General features: G+C 33.4%; 1 protein-coding gene across 6 annotated transcripts in view; it reads right to left on the reverse strand.

Moving 5' to 3' along the window:
* The window catches only part of LOC148311119 (uncharacterized), a 415,481-nt gene extending 398,113 nt beyond the window's left edge, over positions 1–17,368 (reverse strand). For 5 of the 6 annotated variants that reach the window (XM_088257209.1, XM_088257213.1, XM_088257210.1 and 2 more), the window contains exon 1: positions 16,845–17,340. In XM_088257209.1, the coding sequence (XP_088113335.1) occupies positions 16,845–17,258 (414 nt within the window). In that variant the 5' untranslated portion in view covers positions 17,259–17,340. Of the gene's footprint in view, positions 1–16,844 lie in introns of all 6 variants that reach the window. The other variant, XM_088257212.1, reaches the window with a different exon arrangement.
* Between the last annotated feature and the right edge of the window lie 263 nt (positions 17,369–17,631).

A 17,631-nucleotide genomic window follows, 5' to 3' on the forward strand; every position in this document is an offset into this window, starting at 1 on the left:
CTCCTTCGTTTGTTCAAAATCTTAAATATCCTAAGGTTATTCTCCGATTGCTCTGAAATTTTGAAACAACGCTAAATTTGAATACGCGCGTGTTTATAAATTTAAAAATTAAAATGTTACAGGTGACTAGTAAAAAAAAATGCTATTTCGGAAAACAGCTTTACTAACCCCAATGGCAGCGACATCTGCTGAACTTAACGTCAGGATACTAAAAATTTCTCTGCCGGATAGTGAACTACTTTTCACTTGCTATCACTTAGATTTTCAATGTTTTGAATGCATTGTTTACTAATTTTATTGTTTCACAGGCACTGTAAGGAGTATTAGAATTATGTGGTTTCTTTTTTTTCATTTTACTACACTGAGCCACACCAACGTGTGGTCAAATAAAGTTAGTTATTAATTAAATTAATTTTAAGAGTAGAAAACATTAGTAACGTTTTCTTCCAGAATAATTAGGACTGTGTATATATGTGTATGTGTGTTTAAGTGAAGTTATAATAAAAAGACAAAAATGTTTATAGTTTTTTCCACTTGTTACATTTGACCAGTGACTGGGTTTCATCGATCAGGATTCGATCAGGATTCGATCAGGAACCCGGTCACTGGTCAATTTGTGTAAAAAACTTAATACAATAATTGTTGTTTTAGTATATAAAATACAGTGTCATCAAGAAATGACAGAATAGAGCTGAATTCTCATGAGTGAAATATGTCCTGGCGTTTTTACCAATGGGCAAAAAGTACAAAGTACACCTCAATGTATACCTACATGAAGATATAACACCCTTAATCTGATACGCGTCAAACGAAGCCGCGGGGTGAGTCCTATAAAAAGCGGGGAACAAATGCGACATTAGAAAAAAGGCTACTTTTACGTATAAATCAACCGTCGCCATATGGTAGCGCACTTATATCGAAGGGTAAAACGCTGAATTGTAACCGACGTTTTTTCGTATTCCGTCCACGTATGGAAAAAAGGCGTCCACTTTTGCCGATCGCGCATTGGGTGAAGCTTCTGTTTTGGAATATTAATACGAAATTCGATCTGGAATTGATGACAAAAATGATCGAACGTTTACGTGGTACTTCGCGAATCCTTAATAGGACCTCTATTCTTAAAGTAATATTTTCGATGAATAAATACAAATAATAAATAAGGCCAATTTATATTGGGCCGTTCTCGTGATAAATCACCTCAATGGCGATTTAAAATTTGCAGACAAAGAAGATTCAAGGGTAAGTTGTTGCACAAATAAAAGTATGTACATATATTTACTTATTATAATACATAAAGATAATATTTAATGGAGCGAATAGATAATGAGAGAATGATCAAGAAAGTATATTTGACAAATTTGAACGGGAGAACAGAACAGAAAGAGAATGATATTCGTTACCCTTTCTGGGTTTATATATCTTTGTAGCTTAGCTTTTTGTAGGCCGAATTGTGAAATATGTATATCAGGAGCTAAAAATACAAAATACGCAACCAAATTTGTGCACTGATAGGCGTGATAAACGTTTAACATTAGGCTGAATCGAAAAACCGAATAAAATAACGATTTTTTAAAAAAGAATTTGTTACACAATTCATTTTTGTTTTAATATGACTGCCTATGCGGAACAAAAGCCATTGGAATTTATATAGATATATCCGTATTTTTCTCGTCTTATTCATGATTTGAAAAAAGTCACATCCGCCAGTTCGCCTATCGACAACTTACAACAACCATTCTATTATCCTCTACTCCTATTTCCTATTCACACCCTCATAAACGTAGCTGGGTTAATATATTCAGGGAATTGATTTTTAGTGCATGTATAAAAATGTCCTTGGACCAAATATAGGGTATTACATACCCTCCCATACAATCAAAGAAAAGAAATACACGCATGTGCTGCTTATAAATTATCTAATACCTGATCCTGTGTTTCTGATCCCTAATCTACCTGCACCACTATTAATCCCTAAATGCGAACGGAAAAATGCGACTATCAAAAGATGTAAACCTTTTATATTGCGTTTAAAACATCATTAAATACGGATAATGCTCCTTTTACACATTTGAATAATTTGCTACCTACATCACTTTTATTATGCATTGTTCAATATTGCAAATAAATTAAAGGCTCGCTTTGCAAAGTGCCTGTATGTTAATAGCACAAAAAATGACCAGCTGTTGCAGGTTGGACATTTTTACTCGGTGGTGGCGACTGGCAGGCTCTGGACAAGGGTTGCGTGTGTGTACCCTTGAACCACTCAATTATCCCTACAGGGTCGGAGGTTCAACCAAACCCTAGGTTCGCCTTACTGCCCCTAGGGCGAACCCTTATCTTAGGCCAGATATAGAAAAATGTTTTTAACAAATAGCAAATGCTACCCGGTAAAGCTCAGCAAAAAAACAAGTAATCGATCAAAATTTGGAGCGCTTATAAAGATATCGAGAAAATATGTGTTTGAAGATTTTTATATTCATTTAATAAACGACAAAAAATAATGAATACTTTATAAGAAGAAAATAGAAATATAAGTACATATCGCTCACTCCTTTCAAGAACGTCATAAATCAAAAATCATAAATTTTCAGCTGTGCATGTTTTCGGAATGCCCAGAAAATGTACTATATCCCAGCAAAAGCGGCATATTTTTATCTTAATATTTACCCGCTACAGGGCAAAAAGTGTTGTTTTTGCATTTTGAAGAAAAGGTATTATTTAATTATTTTTTGAAATATACTAAATATTTTTCAAATTGAGAAAAAACCTTCAGGTTTTACCTAAAAAGATATGTTGCACAGTTAAAAGTTCAATAAGTGGCTTGATATTTATTTTTAATACTTTGTATTATATTTTTAAACCTTAAAAACGTTCTCCTGAAAAATCAAGTTTTTTGATTTATGACGTTGAAAGGAGTGAGCGATATGTTCAGTAATCATATAATTATCTATGTTAAATAAAATATTTCAAAAACATGTAAATGTGTGTGTGTGTGTGTATGTTGCTTATTACAGGTTAAATATGTGTAGATTGTGTACAGCTGGTAAAATACCTTCTAATCTAGATACGGTCAAAAATAGATTACGTGAATAAAATAAAAAGGTTAGCATTTGTTTTAAAAATTTATAAAATTATCTAAGCGCAAATTACGTAAAAAAGTTTAAAATCAACCCCAATGACTGTCAAGTATGGTACTTAAATATGAATTAGAGAAATTGAGGGTATTTTTTTCGGAAATGACGCGACTAATAATACAACACATTGCGTTTCGACAATTATCAGTCACTTGAACATACTATGTAGGGACTTATTACCTAGTTATTTCAATGTAATTTTTAACAATAAACAATAATTTATCAAAAAATTTGCTGTAGTAACGAATAAAATATAAGGTAGGTATTTGTTAACATAAGATAAATAAAAGGTATTTGTTGACAGGCGCTGTAGCGTAGTTAGGTAGACGCTCGACTGTGAAGCTGGCAACGCGGGTTCGATTCCCGTCAATTGCAAAATGAATTCAAGAAAGATTTATTTTCAATTGGGCATTTGTGATGTATTTTTCACATTTACCTTCCCTATCCTTACTGCAGACAAGCAACTAAAATAGACGCTTTGCGGGTTATTCCTTTAAAAATGTATCTAATGTATCTTTATAATATAATCCATGGTAACATTGATTCAGCATTTTGTGTCGAGAAGATAGCAATGAATGTTCCCTCTCGGCGGTTAAGGAGGCACAACACATTTTCTCTCCCAGTATATAACAATAATATGGCACACTTTAACTCCATTTCTAGGATGCTAAGATTGTATAATAATTTAGAAAATATTGATAATGCGACCATCGACATATTTAATGATGGCACGGAGAAATACAAGAAGACTATTACCAATTTACTACTATAATCAATTTCAAATTGATTTCACCAATCTGGTGGAGTCTTGAATTTTATACCTTATGTAGCGTAGTTTAATTTCACTTTTTATTTTTACTTCTAATTTTTATTTTTATTTTTCTTACTTCATTACTTTTAATTGTTGCTACCCTTTTTTTTTACCACCAAATTACTATTGTTTATATATGTGTTTAACCTGCACCTTTATTGTTTCTGTAAGCTTGTTGTGTTCCCATGTAATTGATGAAAAAAATCAAAACTATTTGTATTGCACTGTATTTCGTTTATTGTAATATGTTTTTCTTTGTTTGTGAACCGTAAATAAATAAAAAAATATAAATAAAAAAAAAACAAAGTTTTCTCATATCCATCCGTAAAATATACCCACCTCAAAGCAAAGGACAAACCATAAAGGAAATAAAAATATCGACGAAAAAACCGTTTTACAGTCATTTATATATACAGGGGGCTTACAAAATTTTGCAACGCAAGGAAGATTTTCTCCTGACAAATTAATTTACCAACATGAATACTTAATTCACGCAAAGAATAACGTTATGGCAAACGTCGTCAAATTTATATTTCATTTAAAATCTTCACCATTTTGCAGATATTAGTCTCCTTCTGAAATACCGAAAAAAAACACGCCCCCAAAATGAGAGAGTGATTAAGTGATTTGTCAGCTTTCAGACTGATTTATTGTTTTGTACAATTGTTTAGATTTGGGATATTTAGAGCTATCGCGCACGTTCACCTTTTGTTTGTGCGACACTTACGTACACACTCTTACATTTTACATATGTGTATACCTCATACATACTTATGTGTAAAAGTGTCGGTGGTCATATAATGTTTCAACATTTTAACATTTTACAAACAAAATAATAATAATCCCTTTCCGCAACCCAATGGTGCATAGGGCACTGCTTCATATAAAGGCAGTGTTATCTCGATCGATTACACATGAAGGAAAGGTGATCAGCCCTCCACTTCAGGTACCAGTCCCGTGTAATATTGAATAAATATTAGAGTGAAAAAATCACTTGTATTTATTAAACCCCCCTGGGAATCGAACCCGGGACCTCCATAACGGTAGGCGAGCATGCTGACCATTACACTACGGAGGCGGACAAACAAAAAGGTTATTTAAATAGGGAATATATGAAAATAAGGTGCATCACTCAATTTTGGGTGCTTTGCCAAAAAAATAGTATACAACAACACGAAGCAATAATATACTTAGAGTAAGTATGACGGTCGTTAGCCCTGTAAATGCCCAGACTTCCATATTCTTCTTTATCTATGTTAAGATGTCAACTTTTTAAAACGCTTATTGATCATATTTAGTTGAAATGTGAGAATATAAAGAAAAATTATACATTTATATCGTATAATTTCCTCGTATAACACGGTTTTATATAACACGGATGTATAAATTGTGTCATATTTTTTGTACAGCACGCTTTTTATAACACGGTTTCAGAAAAATAAATGAATCAAATAATATGTTTGATTTGTATATTAAGCATATTATTTTATTCGATCACCATGACTCGAATATTGGTAGATCGTTTGTTGAACGAGGAAGAATTAATCGAAAACTCGACAGGAATGAAGTTTTATTTGTTGATTTTAGATTTAGTTGAATTATGTCCATATTCTATAGCAAAGGCAGCGATCAAATTTGAATATAGAAATACTTATGTAAGGGCTTAGAACTGGTAACACAGTTGGTAATAATACTCTAATCCCAAAGAGGTGGGATTTGCGCACGAAAGCGTCGACAACAAATAAAATAATTCCTGACAGCATAGATTCTCCAATAATAGAACCACTTTGTTTGGCACGGTACAAAAGCATTTCAGTGATGCTGGCGCTAGTGGACCTAATCGCTGGCCATAAATCTTCCGTCACAGGAGCTAAAAGCTGCTCAGCCTATATTGCACACGTTACAACTCCCTAATTTAGTCATAATATGGAGGAAAATTGACAAATATGAATACAATCCAGATGTCCAGATTCATTTTGAAATTTCATGATGTAAACATTTTGGAGCTCAATAAATTAAACGTAATGACCGAAATTTATTTCCAAAATTTTGTGTCTGTCCAAATACTCACAAATCTGAGTTTTCTCAAACTAATAAGGAGTAATATTTTTTTTTAATTTTGACATATAAACATAGATGAAGAGGAATATGGAAGTCTGGGTGTTTACAGGGCTTATGACCAGTCATAGGCTGGTTGAGTAATCATTTTACATGTGTGCAACATTCACCATTCTATCCATAATCGACAACCACACTACTCTACTTTTTGGAACTCCTACATACGAGTATGTCATTAATCTCATGACACTGTACGTGTGAGTTTACTTGAGTCATCTATGGTTGGATTAAGAAAGCTTTTATTTTGGAAAGTCTCTTTTATTTGCGTGTATGCAAGATCCTAACCGGATTATTTTACATACTGGGAAACACTCGAAAAATGATATTCTATTTTTATGCAGCTTACAATTTGACTACTTATTTTATTTCCAATATTTCGAGTGAGTCTAAATGCTTGTTTACAAAATAAATAAAGACATCTTTTAAGAAAGCGTTAATTACATCGGTTTTCGGATTTCATCATTTAATGCTAATCACGCCAATCGGTGCACAAATTTATTTGCGATTGCCAAAAACAAGGATTTTTGAAAACTTCCTAATTGGTATCACTTTCGTGAAAGGAGCATTAACCCTTTTTGTAAACACAATTATGACTCGCCTTCTGACCATATTACCTGTAGCTAAACAACACAACATTTGCTATACACCTATATATCAATCTCCATAGATCGCCAGATAATGAACGTTACTTCTGAAACGAAAACAGCATTAAATCTTTAAGCATCACTCAAATATAACGGGTCTTAGCATAATGATAATTACTCTGGTAAAAATGCACATTCTTAACTGGTTAATACTGGTTCTGGCGAGAGATAACGAAATAAATACATAGTTAAATTCTGAGAATAAATAAATAAATATTTTAACGTACAACAGCTGTATACAAACCGCTCACTCCTTTCAAGAACGTCATAAATCAAAAATCGTCAATTTTGAGTTATGCATGTTTTCGTAATGTCCAGAAAATGTACTATATCCCAGCAAAAGCGGCATATTTTTAACTTAATATTTACCCGCTACAGGGCAGAAAGTGTTGTTTTTGCATTTTGAAGAAAATGTATTGTTTAATTATTTTATTGAATATGGTAAATATTTTTCAAATGGAGAAAAAATATTCAGGTTTTACCTAAAAAGATCTGTTGCACAGTAAAAAGTTAAATAAGTGGCTTGATATTTATTTTTAATACACTGTATTTTATGTTTGTACTTTAAAAACGTTCTCCTGAAAAATCAAGTTTTCTGATTTATGACGTTCTTGAAAGGAGTGAGCGAAATGTGTAATATGTATAGACCACTTAATGAATCACAAAGAAATATTAACTTTATCTAATATCCTTGATTTCAATCACACTAATAAACAAATAATGTTATCATCATATTTCCTTTTGAATTCATGCGACTAATCGTTTTATCTACATGTATTGATATTATAACAATGATGTTTTGTCATATTTACAGGGAATCGATTTTTTTTAAATATTGTCTAAGTGAAATTCATTATCTCTCAAACATTCATTGAAACTCTAAATTTACTTTGTGCAATGGAAGACACGCCATGCACTCATCAGCTTATTGTATTTTGTATTTGTTGGACACATATCGCTCACTCCTTTCAAGCACGTCATAAATCAAAAAACTTGATTTTTCAGGAGAACGTTATTAAAATTTAAAAATATAATACAATATATTAAAAATAAATATCAAGCCACTTATTGAACTTTTTACTGTGCAACAGATATTTTTAGGTTAAACCTGAAGGTTTTTTCTCCATTTAAAAAATAACTAGTTTATTTTTCTATTTAATTAAATAATACCTTTTCTACAAAATGCAAAAACAATACTTTTTGCCTTGTAACGGACAAATATTAAGTTAAAAATATGCCGCTTTTGCTGGGATATGGTACATTTTCTGGGCATTCCGAAAACATGCACAACTGAAAATTGACGATTTTTGATTTATGACGTTCTTGAAAGGAGTGAGCGATATATTAAATAAACAATTTTATTTTACATACAGTTTAACGGGATACGTTGGTTTCTTGACTAAGCAGAAAGCATGTTAGTTTAATTAAATAGAATTACAAATACATTTTCAGGTTATAAAATATTAATGTAAAATTTTAACCTGAGGTATAAAATATTGACCGGTTTTAAACAGATGACATTATAATTTATTTATTTGAAAAAATATCATGTCTTTAATATTCTCCCGAGTTTTATACAAAACTCATTTTGTGATAATCAGACCCTGATACATACATATACAAATAAAATAGAAATAATATTATAAATACAATTATTTCAAAGTAAATAATCTGCAATAATAGTATGAAGTATTAATATAATATGAAGTCTTCATCCATTGATTCGGCAGTTACTTTGTGGTAATATCTATCCATTTTTAATTTAAATTTTACTTGACAGTGAACTTGGTAAGAAATACTGGTATTACCAAGTAAAACTCAAATTGAAAATAATATGAAGAGATTATGAAACAAACTACATACATATTAGTGAAAGCAAACCCCTACTGTTAAAATTCGTATAAAAAAATAAACGACTAACATTTATCAGGGATTTCGTTTTGAGATAAGGAGGCTGTTAAATTGAATATGGGCATGTACTGAAATGCGCTTATTCCGAATTTGGTTGTTGGGATTGAATTTATGCATATTATTACGAGAACGATAAGTATTATTTTTCAGATCTTTATTTAAACTAAGCTTATCTCTATTTCGATTATTTACCTCGGGTAGATGTCTTATTTCGGAACAGCTGATGGGTTTACGACCCGTTTCTCCGAAGGTATTATGGACACCTTTCGTTAAAACCGACAAAAATCTTTCTCCTTTGGACCATTGTATAACTCGGAGAACATCGTCACACAATGCTAACAGAAAATATCATTTTTACACGGTTGAGTCGTTTTCTCGTAATTGAAAGCAAATGAATCATGAAATTATTTATCTGTGAAATTTTATGTACCGTGAAGAAATCATAATTGTAGGCATTGGTCAATCCTACTTCCGTCAAAGGAATTATGTTATTATTTCTTAAAAAGACAAAACAATTAGATGAAGTACAATGCAGCAATAAACTACATAAATTATGTACTCTATTATTTTAAATCGATGATTTTATTCGTATTTTTAGGACGCAAATAGAATTTATTGCTCTAACAGATAAAATGCGGTAAAAATACATTATTTTTTTATTATTAGTATTAAATTAATTTATATACGGTAGCGATAAACAATTAAAAACAAATGCTCAAATTCATAAAATCTGTTAAAAATTATCTACTAACTAAAAGTAACACTGAAAAGTTAACTTATCTTCACCCCATAAAATAATCATACTCTCTGGAAAAATTACCAGCATTCAGGAACCATGTCCAAAACCCCACAGCAAACGATTACTTTTACATTATTTTTGACACTTTGACACAGACAAAGAAGAATATAGAAGACTGGACATTAACAGGGCTTACGACCGTCACAGGCTTGGTTAAGTGATCACTTTACCTACGTATAACATTCAACAATTCTACCCATTATGGTGAATGTTACACGTGTGTAAAGTGTTAACTTAAACAAGCCTATGACGGTCAAAAGCCCGGTAAATGCCAGACTTTCTCATTCTTCTTCATATATGTTGAGATGTTAAAAATAATGTAAAAAATAACTCCTAACTACATCATCTAGATATAATCTAGATTCAAGGACATAATCTAGATTTGTAAACAAGTATTTGGAGACACTCAAAAAGTTGTAGATTAAATAATAATAATAATAAATTAGGATAATTTATATAGCGTCATTTTCGTAAAATACTACCTCAAGGGCGCTCAATTCCCTTTTAGTTACATTAAAAAATTGACAACGCTGTCAATTTACATTAGTATTATAAACATATAATAATTTACAGTATTACGGTTTGTAAAGTGCAATCCACTTCACTCAACGCTGATTAATTAGTCGTAAAATCTGCCAAACGCCAACTCAGTAATTTGAGACAGGGGAACTATAAGGGCAGACGACTTAACATGCCATGTCATGATCATCATCCATAAATGTCCAGTGCAATGGAAATAACGAGTTTATACAGCAGACTTAAAATCGAGTCTGCTTCTTAATCGACGTGCTCTTCAAACCGAGGATGGTCTAACGGGCAGGCAGGGTATCCACGACGCGTAAAGAGATTAAAAGAATAATGAAAGGTAATCAAACCACCGAGAAGAAAATTATTAAAACCCCCACCGTATTGATTTTACTTCAAAGGATTATAGAATACCTTTCGACAAATTATCGCTTGACTCGTCCGCCGGTTCTGACAATACCGGACAGCTGAAAACCAGTTCTAAACAATTCTGTAGCAGCCTTCGTTGGTCTTTATCACATTTTTTGTTAGGCAATACAAAAGGGAGCGCGATTTATAGATACTGTTCGGATTGTAAACAAATGCGGAGTAAGTGTCGCGATATAATGTGTCATTGGAATTATTTGGGGGGGATATGTGGAGCACATTAAAGGGAGATTAATGCGATCTGCAAACGATTCCGGCAAATATTTTGAATATAAATATGAGCACTAGTTAGCCGGTCGAATTAACGACGATTGAGCACTGACATTAAGGATCAATAAAAATAATTATTTATACATAATGGGTATACATTTTCGGGGAGTGATATTGTATTAAAATACTTACAAAGCTACCGAGCTGCCGGCTGCAGAAAAACGTTCAATTTACACTTTTCAGTGTTATTTTTTGCCGAGTTTGCATGATAGATAATATCATTTTGGTTAGAAATATAATACCAATCGTTAGGTAATTTAACCCTAGACCACAAGACTTGTTTCAATGTACCTTAATACGGGACTATCGCAAAATATACGATGATAAGAAAAACTTACATTTTACCAAAAACATTTTATAAAAACTTTTTGAAAATAATTGCAACAAGTTATTTGAGTACATTATATAAAATGCGAACATAAAACATCGGTAAAAACATTTTAGTTGCAACGTTCACTTTGTGTTATACTACTTAAAACACTACTTCATGACAATCAGGTCAAATCTAGACTGTCTGATAATAGAATGATTATTCCGATACTGGTAGTCATGAAGTAGTGTTTCAAGTAGTATTACAAAAGTAAACGATGAATGATAATGAGAGTACTATATAACCATCACATAAAGTTAACAATGCTCTTAATATACAAAATACATCCTAGTTGTCAGTACGTAGCCTTAGTGTTCTCCACAGATTGGATGTCCGTCGTAATTTTTACGAATGTCCCGTAATCTAGGGTTAATAAAGTCAAGGGTGATTGTAAGACGTAAGCAAGGTCAGTTTGGGCTTCGTGGAAATGGTTTTTTGACGATTTTAATTTATTCGTTCGATCAAGTCGAAGAACACTAGTCTATAATAAAGGGTTGAGGAAGAATATGCACTTAATTACATCAAACTGCTTGAAAAATGTGAATTTCATTCATTCGCACCTGTCTGGGAAGTTATCGAGGATGCTACGCATCACTAGCTAATGGGTTCATAATTGGTCCACCGGTGGACGATAATCGGGCCATGGCGTTGTTCATTCCACCCGAGCGAGTTCGTTACCTAGCCACATTAAATCAAGAGGAAAAAAATGTTCGATCGTGGGATATTCTGTATGACGTTCGATATGTGAGCGGTCCCAGATTCGTGAGGTCTCAATGTTGATAAATTCTTCACAGTGTCGTCCCAATGACGAAGCTCTTAATTCAATCTCTACACTTTGTTCGTTAGTTCGTAACATTCTCGAGGAATCCGACTAATGAGGCTTAATTTAAATCCGTTCGGCCGGGATAGGTTTTGTTTCGTGGACTGGGGGATTCGAGCAGCTAATCGGACATCTCATCTAATGGACCAGTAACCAGTATCCAATAGTCGGGTGGAAACGTTTTCTCCTAATGCATTCGGCTCAAAGAGGAGAGATCCAATCAGGAGATTATTTTTGTCGTACGCAATAGCCGAGTGATGCGAGACTAATCGATAATCACACCACTAGGTTACTAGTTACGGGTTGCCAGTTTGCTTACGGTTACCGGCCAAATTGCTATTACGTGTAATTAAGATTTGTTTAATATTCGTTCTCCAACATACCTACATATATGTATTTTCAATTAAAAACATGTATTGATTCTTCGGTTGGCAGTAACAAAAAATATTATTAATGTATGTATGTATATTATTCGTCCGCCTTTATAATGTATTCGTTGGCTCATTTGGTTAACATGTACGAGACCTTTGATTCAATTTTATGTTTAATTATAGTTAACATTACCTTATTTGACTTATTTAATATATATGGAACAAAGGCAAAATAAAGGAATGGGTAAATGATCAAGAGTTAACTTTATGAAAATTGTAAAATATTTATATTCTTAATTTTTCTGTTTTTTGTGTGTATATTAGGGTTAAAATCAATAAAAAAATTATTGAAAAAGAACTCCACCGACAAGACACACAAGGAGGCTTGGTGGGTCTCTGCAAAAAAATGTTCTAAATATGTAAAAATTGTGATTTAAATAAATGTATACAAATAAACAAAATTAAATAATTATATTTATTTAAAATAATTTTAAAAAATAAAAAAATAATATTGATTTAAAATATATTTATTTACACTGATATACATATACACACACATTTAGCTTAGCTCGATATACGTCCAACAATCACAGATAAAAATGTATAGCGGACTTATTACAATTGGAATCTTACAGTAAGTATGTGAGTCGTTATAGAGATATGTATGTACAGGAAAATTGGTTTTAACAATTTATTATTATTTATAGTAGCTTAAGTGATCACTTTATACACTGTGTATTATTGCATTAATTTTTGGAACTTGTGTAATTGCAATGGTCTTTAATCCCTTTCACATGTGGGTACTAATTCAATAGATTTGGAAGTTTGTCTGATTATGGCGCTATCAGTTGGATTTATTAATAAAGTATAATAGTTTGTGAAGAAAAAATTAACATACCTACATATTGCATTTTAATGTTGTTTTTATGAAATGGTCTTGGATTCCATTCATACGCGAGTATTTATAAAATACAAAACTGGGCAAAAATGAACCTTAAACAAGTATATAAGGTGATCACTTACGCTAGCTAAATGCCAGGTCAAAAGCCCTGGGACGCCCAGGCTTCTATTTCTCTAATATAAAAATGACAGACGCTTCATCTTCAAGTTAAGTGTTTTGCCTAGAATTTTCTTCACTCATGAATTCATTAAATTATAGTAACTATAAATACAAATAGTAAATCCACTCACGAGTAAGTATAAGCTAAAAAAACTTGTAAATTTGAAGCCTAAGTAGGGCCATAATAAGCGGTATTGCATTAGCCGTAATTAGATATCCGAGTCTTGTATGTTAGGTATGTTAAAAAATATTACGTTGATACATATGTTATTTGATTTTAAACAGAGATTTGATTCTAGCGACTAAAACACAATTTTCTCACAAGTTACACGAAATAATATGAAAGTGAATAAACACCGTTCTTATTGTCTTTGAAATCGTACCTTCGAGACCCGTAATCCATCATTGTTCTTCCGTACAAAAACACACCAATCAATCAATGTTCACTAACTTTATTACAAACGAAATATAATCAGAACTGACTGACTTGCTTCGTAAGAAAACAAATTATTTTAATATACCCACGTAAAAATATAGGTAGGTAGGTACCTAATTTTATGAATTTATGCGAAAACGTTAAATTTTGTTTACATTAAAGAAAACAGTTTTTTTTTCAAATATGGAGTCTTTTAAATGATGAAACTTATGTCATGCCATAGTAAAATAAGAACAGTCAGTCAGTGGTTTGGCGTTGATAGAATAATAAGTACCCACACAAAATTATAATTAAATTTCAAATTCATAGCCTTATTTCTTACTTAAGCAAAATTCCTTTGCTTTATTTTTTTGTGGGTGCAATTTGTTAATTTCATTTAGATTAGCATTTCAATCATACTTGTAAATTACCATATAAAATTGAGTATAGTAAATAAGAGAAATGTGAAGCACCCATAAGACGATATTTTGTAAAAATGGGTAAACTAACTAAGTCACTATCACGTCGCTATAGGACCCTACACCGTTCTTTCTTTGCAAACATTATTTCACTCTTCCACATTCGTCTTCTAACTCTTCCACATTCTCCCCATTATTTGACTCTTCCACATTCGTGCATGTCATATATACCCGACAATTATTCCGTCTCCTAACCCGACCACTTTCAAGTACATATTTGAAATACTTGATCATATATTTTTCCACGGTCTTATTTTGCTCCTATTTTCAACTGGCCAAAAATTATTATTACTATCATAATAATCAATAATTTATTATAAATTATAATATGATAAGTATAGCGTAACTATTATACGTATGTAGTTATATATTTTTGCCCACATTAGATTATCCCTCCTGTTCCCAACACAGATTAAAATTAAAGGTTTTTTTTGGAAGAAGAAAAGAAAATCCACTTAATGATCTTTAAAATTTGTGCATAATAAGCGAGGTAAATAATAAATGCAACCCCCTTTAAAAAATCTAGTATTTTTTCTATAAATAGATATTAGAATTCAAATACTTAGTTATATTTTTTGTAACAGTATTAAACAAGTAATAAAAATAAAGATATATTTAAAATGACATGATGTTTAAAAATACCTATTCCATTTATAGACGTTACTTAGATGTATGTATTTAATTATAATTTTTATTTTATTTATTTCATAAGGAGAGTGTGGCGTTCAATCCTTTCTGCCTACCCCTGCGGGGAAACGGCGTGATGGTAGTAGTAGTAATAAGGTAATAAAGAAATATGAAAAATAATCTAAATATAAATGTGGAATAGTTTAGTTGGCTTTATTTTTATTGATGTAACTATTTTTTATTATAAATTTTTTTAAATGTAAAGCTTACAATTCCCGAACAAATAAAAAAAAATGTGTAACAGATATCGCAGAAATATTTTAAAACTTCGTCTCAATTAAAGAATCACAATTCTTATAACCCACTGTAACTTGATTACCCCGAAATTGTCCGTAAAAGCAAAAGGCGAAATTGAATAAAATCGCATGACATCGGTGTATAAATCATCGATTGTTTAGATACAGCCGTGTGATTGTATCTAGGAAACGTCCCAAATAATAGATAAATATCCGGCCCCTCGTAGTTATCGAGTTCGGTTACTGCAGGAGGCGACTGTCAATGCCCAGGTTGTATCAAAAGGTATTTTGCGGCTAGAAAAATTTGCGACAAACTGTTCGCTCGTGCAAAACACGAATGCCATAAAAAAATTCGCCGCAGTCGGAAAAAAATCCTAAAAAGCGGAGACACGTACACAATAAAAGTAATGTCTTTCGGGTATACTGTAATAAATAACGGAAAATAAACAATTAAAATTATAGGGTACTATTAAAAAAATCAGTAAAAGGCTAAATTTCATTAATTTATTCTACAATCACTTTGTGGTAATATTAATCTATTTTTAATTTAAGTTTTACTTGGTAAATAGCATTATTTCTTATAATCTATTGTGACACATTTCATTTTCCAACATAAATTATGAGGAATGCATCGAAACATGTATCACAATTGAACATAATTAAATTAAATTAAACTGCTTTTTTTATGTACATATATATTATTGTTACATTTAAACGAGTCATTGCAACGCGCATATTTTCTTCAAACAGGTGAAGGTTCAAGATTTATAGACAAACGTGTTAGTACATGTTATTTTTTTATATAATGTTCTAGCTTTACATTTTTTCATCGTCTTTTATATTATGTGTATGTCATATAAACCTTTAATGATCGCACACTTCACATCATGTTAAGTAATAATAAATTAAGCAGCCTCTTGCAGAAAGCATTAAATATTTGTTATTCCAGGCGGTTCAATCCTACAGCTTGTATGTATGAGAAGCAAAGACAGAGTAGTGTGGCGTTCTATTATCTCTGTTTACCCCTGCGAGAAGCGCTTGATAGTAAGTGAACAGTATATTTCTGTAAAATTGTTCAAATGGTATTTTATTTACGAAACTGTCGTAGTCATCTTGATGTTTATAAAGTGAGTGTGGGAATAAGGTATAATGTCTCTCTTCATGGGAAAATTGACCGATTTTGGTAGTTGTATGATCTCCTGGCACCATAATATACACGAGTGGTCAGTGGAGCGTTGAGGAGCTGTTCCGGATAACCGAAAATAAGGTCACATTCTCACAAGTGATACGACGACACCACACGTAGAGAAGAGGATACGATTGTGAATGAATATCGGAGTAAATCATTGGAAGAGTTTCATCCGACCACCTGAGATGTCACTATGACAAGACACTCGCCGGAGTACGAAGCGTCAAGAAGCTGTTTCGGACTGCCCAAAATAAGGACAAATTGTCACAAGCGAAGTCAACGTCGAGGGGACCCGACACGACACGTAAAGAAGATATCATATCGTGTGAATTAATTTCGAAGTAAATCATTGGAAGAGTTTCGTCCGACCTCTGTGATATCACGATGACAAGACACTCACCGAGGATCTGTTTCGGATTCCCCTTAATAGAGACATATTCTCACAACACGTAAAGAAGAAGATATAATTGGGAATGGATAGTAAATCATTGGAGGAATTCCGTGATGTGATGCCGGGATGACAAGACACGAAGGAGAAGAGGGAAGGCGGCAAGTATAAGAGCGGAATGCAGCACTCACCGGTGTGGAGTACGGCTGCAGACTGAGCCGGATGCCATCCTGGGCGAGCCGCTCCCGCAGCAGCACGCGCAGCTGCACGCGCGGTATCTTGACCAGCTCGGCCTTGCCCTCCTCGTACTCGTCCCGGTAGCGGGCCTCCTCGGGCGGCGGCTCCTTGGCCCAGTCTTGCGCGGCGGCCGCCTCCTCCAGCGTGAAGTACACGGACGCGGCGCCCTCCTCACGCAGGGTCCGCACGGACCCCAGCAGCCGCTGGCGGTGCGCCGGGTTCAGGACCCCGATGGCGTCCAGGTCGGGCTCGCCGACCTGCTTGCAGATCTCCAGATCGTCGTAGCCGTTGTCTATGAAGCTCTCGGCGTACTGGCCCAGGTGTAGCGACCGCAGCCACTCCACCACGATGTTGCTGTTCGAAGGCATTTTTACTCTAAAACAACTAACTCACTTTACGGGATTTTGAATTTACGCACTTGCGCGCGACGAGGTGCCGCGGCGAACGCGAGCTCCCGCGCGACGGTCGGAACAACACTGGCCGAACCCGTTTCTCCCCGACTTCCCCTCCACCCTCCCCGCCTCCCTCCCCGCCGCCCTCCCTCCCGCGGGGCCTGCGCGCTGCGCTGACAACTTTTTCTTGAAAACTCTTTTTTCAGCGCGAATACCTCTGATAATTTTTATCGTTGTCATTAACTTCATCAAGGTCAGCTCGCTTTAAATAAAGGCGTGACTTTGCAAAAAATTGAGCTCACATTATGCCTCCCTGATAATCTTATGCTTACTTATATAATACGCCTTT

The sequence above is a fragment of the Brachycentrus maculatus genome, unplaced genomic scaffold (assembly GCF_059751285.1).
Source record: "Brachycentrus maculatus isolate JH-2025_06_01 unplaced genomic scaffold, ASM5975128v1 h1tg000074l, whole genome shotgun sequence".
NCBI lineage: Eukaryota > Metazoa > Arthropoda > Insecta > Trichoptera > Brachycentridae > Brachycentrus > Brachycentrus maculatus.